At 45.8% G+C, this 6,751-nt stretch overlaps 1 protein-coding gene across 1 annotated transcript; it reads left to right on the top strand.

Moving 5' to 3' along the window:
* Positions 1 to 210: 210 nt before the first annotated feature.
* On the top strand, positions 211 to 6,107 carry LOC113821185 (centaurin-gamma-1A-like; the record flags this gene model as incomplete). Its single annotated transcript, XM_070122183.1, is given in 9 exon segments — positions 211 to 446; positions 843 to 1,307; positions 1,468 to 1,692; positions 1,896 to 2,046; positions 2,316 to 2,561; positions 2,736 to 2,853; positions 3,052 to 3,244; positions 3,472 to 3,636; positions 3,909 to 6,107. Coding segments are annotated over 9 exon segments (2,078 nt in total), but the record flags the coding sequence as incomplete, so codon positions are not given.
* Positions 6,108 to 6,751: the final 644 nt, after the last annotated feature.

Here is a 6,751-nt window from a genome sequence, read left to right as displayed (position 1 = left end):
TGGCATTTCGTTCCATGACTTGGTTTTATGTAATGTTTATTTTTATGTTTATTGCTATCTGGGCTATTGTTTTTTATGCTTAGGATGATGATGATGATGAGAAATATAAGAGAGAATTAGTGTAGCAGCATGAGTGTAATCCCGAAAATGCCTGACACGCAGCCTGCAGACCTGTCTTAGTCTTTGCGTAACGCCTTTCGCTCCCGGCAGCCTGTTCGAAGATCGTGGCGCAGCGCCTGAGCCAGCAGGGTCTGACGCCCAACAACTCCCGGCCAGGAACCCCGACGCACCTCCTGCGCTATCCCTCGACCAACAATGGCTACACCCCCGCCCCGTACTCCAACATCTCGGCGCCTCTGACCCCGCAGATCACCTCCAGCCAGCAAGTGACGCCGCCCATCTCCGGCTCCTCTCCTAGTCATATGTTCACCAACACAGTCGCGAAGGTAAGGGCGGTCTCGCTGTCTCCCTTCTGGGGTGGTGGGTTTGATTCTGGGAGGGAGGGAGGGAGGGAGGGAGGGGGGGAGGGGATTCAGTCGGTCTCTTGTTGTTGTTTTGGGAGGAATTTGCTTTCGGGAGAATAGTCTTGTTTTTTTGTGTGTGTATTTTGCATGCAGCTAGCCAGTTACTAGCTGGTTCGCGAGTAGTCTTGATCTGAAATGGAAAAACTTAAGCTTGGCGAGAGCGCTTAAAGTGAAGTGGCCTAGACTCTTTGCTATTGCCCCGTGCCCTTCCCTAATGCCTCGAACCCTTCCCTAATGCCTCGTGCCCCTCTCCTAACGCCTCGAGCCCTTCCCTATTGCCTCGTGCCCCTTTCCTAACACCGGTGCCCTTCCCCGCAGGATGGAACCCTAAGGAGCAGCCACGGGAGCGGCGCCGAGCTGACGGCCATGACCCGCACCGACTCGTTTCGCGACGACGGCTTCAAGCGCGTGAGTGCGCCCGGGGCCGTGACGAGCGCCACCTTCATGGCTCCCCCGCCGCCGCCCACCACTACCCCCGCCCCGGCCCCCGCCACCATCATGGACGCCATCCCCGCCCCCAGGGACAGCAAGGACCTGCCCACGCCCAGCTCCACGCCCACCACGTCCAGGAAGAGCCGGAGAAAATCGAACCTGTTCACGCCGTCGAAGAAGAGCGACGAGAAGGACAAGAACAAGAACGGCGAGGTGGGCTCCGGCCGCGCCATCCCCATCAAGCAGGGCTACCTCTACAAGAAGTCAAACAAGGCCCTCAACAAGGACTGGAAGAAGAAGTACGTCACCCTGTGCGACAACGGACGGCTCACCTACCACCCCAGTTTGCACGTAAGTCACCTCCACTCAAGTAGTCATAGCCGCCAGTGATGCTACTTGAAAGAAAACATATTGCATTTTTGAAAACAAACACTGTATATCAGAAAACGAGCATTGCATTTTAGAGAACCAGTTATATTTTAGAGATCTAATATTGCATTCATTTCCTCAGGACTACATGGAGGACGTCCACGGCAAGGAGATCTCCCTGCAGTACACCACGGTCAAGGTCCCCGGGATGAAGCCTCGCGGATCCAAGGTGGTGCCGGGCAGCGGGGGGAGCGACCCCCTGTCCGCCGAGATGCACACCCTCAACATCGCCTCGGTGGGCACCCCGGGGCCGCCGCTCACGGGCAGGTCCTCCCTCGGGGGGCCGCTGCAGTCGAACAAGGATAAGGTGCGGCAGAGCTTTCGTTTTCTTTTTCTTTTTCTTGACTGTAGTTCGTACACGAGATGAGTGGGGCTGGATGTTATATGTGAAAGATGTTTGAGAAGTATTTGAATATATAATGAGTGTACTGGATTTTTAATACACCAGGTTTCTGATAAATGTTTCCTTTCTAAGGTAGTCTCTTCAATTATATTTTTTTCTCTTCACAGGTGACACTCACTTCATATGAGACTCTCCACGACCCAGCAGGAGTCAATGGATTAGACTCGGCTAGTATATCTTCTAAAATTGAGACACCTAATGTTAAGAAGCGACACAGGAGAATGAAGAGCAGTGGGAATAAAAATGCTGAATGCGAAGGTATGGTATTAAGAGCCATTAGTTGCTTTGGATATATAACGAAGTAATTTAAGTAACCACAATACGGCATGAGACTAATAGGTACAAGCTACCAGAATTACGTCGTTACCAAAAAAAAAACAATTTTGCCAATAACCACACACTTTCATGGATACTCAATCTTCCATAATGTGCCGGTGGACAGAAAAGTCAAACCGAAAGACCGCACAACACTACATGACTCCATGGCACTGTCGCACTTACTGACGAGGTCCTCCCCCTTACCACAGACTCCGACGGCTACGAGTTCAGCCTGGTGTCTCTCGACAACAAGCAGTGGCACTTCGAGGCCGGCAGCCAGGAGGAGAGGGACGAGTGGGTCACGGCCATCGAGCAGCAGATCCTGTACTCGCTCCAGGGCAACGAGTCGAACAAGAGCAAGACGCGCCAGGGGCACCCCATCGACGCCCAGACCATCGCCACGCTCAAGAACCAGGTGCCGGGCAACCTCCAGTGCGCCGACTGCGATGCGCCGAGTAAGTGGGGCGACCCGGCGGGGCTCATGTCGCGTCGTCGTCATTGTTTTGTCGTCGTTATTATTTTTGTAGTTTTTATTATTGTTATTTTTGATTTTACAGATTTTGTTGGTAGGGTTTTATTTTTTGTGGAGGGAATTTCGTTTATTTATAGATTCTTTTCTTTCTGTACAGATCCTGAATGGGCTAGTATCAACCTGGGCGTGTTGATGTGCATCGAGTGCTCCGGAATTCACAGAAATCTTGGCTCTCACATCTCGAAAGTCAGATCCCTCGATTTGGATGAATGGCCGTAAGTATTTATGACCGTATTTTGCTTCTAATACAGCGAGACTTTCCCTTCGAGGAGAGTTCTCTGTGCATTGTTCATTGGCAATGGATTATTTAAAAGATCTGGCCGTTTTTTGCCTAAGAATCGATGGTACACCTAATTTCCTACAGATGCATTGAAGTAGACAGACAAATTAATATAATCTGCTCCGCCCTACAGGCCTGGACCCCTGTCGGTCATGATGTCCCTGGGGAATGAGGTTGGCAACAGCGTCTGGGAGGCGCACACGAGAGGCCAGACGAAGCCCAACCCCCGCTCGAGCCGCGAGGACAAGGAGCGCTGGATAAGAGCTAAATACGAGGCCAAGGAGTTCATTGCTATGCCGCAGTCTGGCATCCCTCTTAATGAACAGGTGAGACTTGGGTGTTCGGTTGGAAAATTGGGAGAGGAAGAAAGGAATGGGTTCTGCCGGGAATCTGAACTTGAGTGAAGGATATTTTCGTGAATATATATTTTTTTCATGGATTTATTGCTAGATTTGTTGTGCTTGTTGGTTGTCGGTCTTCGGGGATTGAAGAGATGTTTTGTGAATGTGAATTTTCTCGAGTGGAATGCTAAATGTGTGACTTTCGATTTCAGATTGTCGACTGCGTGTGCCGCGGCGATGTGCAGAGACTGTCGGCCTTGTTGCCCCACGCCGGCGATGCGGTGAACAGCCCCCTCGCCCCCCACCGCGACTTGAGGACGCCCTTGCACTTGGCCGCAGCCTTCCCCTCCCTGTCCTGCGTGCAACTTTTACTCTGGGTGAGTCTCTTCAGAGGTTGTTCATGCGGTGGAGCTACGGCTTTGTTAGTGTTGTGTGTGTTCTTTTATTATTGGTATATTATGATTTCGATTCTTTTTAACATGTAAAAGACTTTGTGTGGAGGCATGTAAGTCTGCGGTACCCCAGTTACCCCTACTCGTATACCGTAAAAATACCCACTAATTGGAAAAGGTAGACTGTCCAAATAGTAGGGTTGGCGTGAATCCTTCCGCGAGTGCACGGCGCCCTAACCCATTTCCTCTCTCCGCAGTACAACGCCAGCGTGAAGATCTGCGACGCCGAGGGGAGGTCCAGCCTCTTCTACGCCCGGACGGCTGGCGATAAGGAGGTGATCGACCTGCTGCTGCAGAACGGGTGCCCGGACTCCGTGGTGGCCGTCCCGCCCATCACGCCCCACACGCCGGCGCTGTCCCACTCCACGTTCCCTCTCTCGAACACCACGCCGCAGCCCTCGACGCTGCCCCGCAGAAAAGGCTCGATAAGCAGGAAGCCGGAAATGCTCGATAAGCTCCAAGCGAGTGTGATATAGTTGCGTGAGCCAGTGATAAATTAGGACGTTGCAGTTTTAAAGGGGTTTACTCTATATATTTTAAAAATGATGATGGTAATAATAATAATAATAATAATAATATAATAATAATAATAACGAATTGATTGTTTAGACTCCAGTAACTTCATGCCCTCTTCATGCTAGTAAATGCTTACTGCCTAGATATATTTTGAGGCCACTTTAAGACTGTAAGAACACGTGACCAGTGACCACCAGCCATGGCCTGCGTGGCCTGCCTGGGCCGTGCGAGCCGAACTCTTGTACCAGGGGAGGGAAACACATCATTCGAGAGAGACAGAATGAGAGGGAGAGAGAAAGAGAGAGAGAGAGAGAGAGAGAGAAAGAGAGAAAGAGAGAAAGAGAGAGAGAAAGATTGGGCTAGATCACTCTAGCTAAGTAGTACTCATTGTCTGCCTGTGATCATCTGTTGGTGATGTATTGCAGTCGCGTGTCCTTTTGAAAACACATCACACACTCGGAGATCCTCATCATTTCCCAAACATTCAACTAAGAATTCCTTGAACTTGTGCGAAGTTCGCTGAGTAGATGTACATAGGAAGTGAGCACACCATGAGCCCATTTGTAAACTTCATCATCCTGCGCCCTCAAGAGTGTCGTCTGTCATGGTTGTAAATATAATGAACAATGACGTACCAAAGGTTGAATGCGAGTGAGATATATATTGTAGATTTATGTATGTATTGGTTCAGTCCAAGTGTAAAGATGATTATCCTGCTCAAGATACAAATGTATGAAGCCAAAGTTCATATAATCCCTGTATTAGAGGCACATCAAGAGATGTGTAGAATAAATCAAGCTGTCGAACCGGAGGAAGATGACGAGAGCACACAAGATCTATGTTGTTGTTTTTTTGTATTGTCATTGGAGAGTGTATCGGGGAACAGGATGCACGAAATTATACGGAAAAGCCTTATGTTTATGAAAATAGTGTGAAGCTGTACCCAATTATTACTCAATTTGAATGTTTATGCATTAGGGTAAAGCAAAAAAAAAAGGAGTTGGTACTATAATATAAAAAACATACCTCTCTGATTGTTTATAATGGTTATCTTTGGATATATATATCTGTTGAAGGTCTCAAAAAACGAAAACAGGAACAACAGGTGAGGCTTGGGTCGGTTGTCTTCTTCCTCCTTCGATGTGCCATTGTCTTTGTTGTGCTTTCGTGTTACAGTCTCTCTAAATCGACACACTATGGGATGGCTGCTGACGTGGCTCTCATCTCTGATCCATAGTATCTGTGAAACTCACATTTCTTAATAAAAAAAAACGTAATTGACACTTTGTCACTTGAGGCCGAAAAAAAATTGGAGAGGACTGTATAAGGAGGATATTGTTAGTGTACAAATCTTGTTACTTAGCTATCATTTGTATATTTGTATATATATATATGACATGTCCGTTCTTCCTAGCCCTGTAATCTCAAAGAATTCCTCCTTTTTATGATACAGTAAAATATATTTGTGAAAAAAGAAGCATCATCATCATTTAGACATCATAGAAAAGATCATACCTCAGATTTCTGCATATAGTGACTGTTCTGTAACCTGCCTGTGTTGTAACGAGATCAGCATCTTGTGTTTATTGTTTTGAACATTTTGTAAACAAGGCAATACTCAGTGTTTAAAAGAAAAAATCACTTATATTGACTGATCCTGTTACAAAATTGACAAAAATAAAGCCTGAGAACTTTCGTCTTTAGAGTTTTCAATGGCACTTTGGAAAACCTTGACGCGTATCCTTGGTATTTTCCAAAGTAACAGTCAGATCCCATATAAGAGATTGAAAACCACAAAAAATCATACACCAAGTACTGTAAGTCCCTCTATGTTTACCTGTATTTATTACAAACTCAAACCAATAAAGGAAAGAAAGTATTGTTGTATTTTTATTAACACAACTACGAATGATTTATATTGTGAATATTTTTTTTCATATTATCCCTATTTTAGGTGCTAGATTATCAGAGTTTCATTAGCCTCGGGTTGTATTTCAGTAAGATGAAAATGCTGTCTAGTGTGTTTGAAAAGATGAAAAATAAGTAAAATAAGCATTTTTACTGAAGAATTCGTGAGTCTTGACTGTTATGTTCAAGTTCAGATTTAAAACCGGGAGTTTGCTATGCATCTTTTATAATGCGAAAATCACGATTTAAAACTGATTTTAAACATCTATACATAGTTTATGAAAGCAATACATTAATTTTCACACGTTGCGAAATATCACTATCTCCAGAGAAGAGGAAGTTTGAACTCTGGGTATTTACTATAACCAGTTAAGATGGCTTAGAGTATGTAGCCTTAATAGGTAAGAAAAGCTTACCAATACATTCTTAAACATAAACAATACCTCATGTTTTAAGAGAAACTATGGAGGATGGCTATCATACAATAACTTATGGAAAACGAAAACTTCTCTTCTGAATTTCAGAAGTTAAGAGAAGTTATACAATCCACATAAAATTAGTTCCTTTAACCTGCCTCAGTCAAGACTAGAGATCCATTTTTGCTATAAGGGGATAC

The sequence above is a fragment of the Penaeus vannamei genome, chromosome 5 (genome assembly GCF_042767895.1).
Source record: "Penaeus vannamei isolate JL-2024 chromosome 5, ASM4276789v1, whole genome shotgun sequence".
Classification (NCBI taxonomy): Eukaryota; Metazoa; Arthropoda; class Malacostraca; order Decapoda; family Penaeidae; genus Penaeus; species Penaeus vannamei.
The sequence above is the reverse complement of the archived record's forward strand: the minus strand, read 5'-3'. Positions and strand labels throughout refer to the sequence as shown.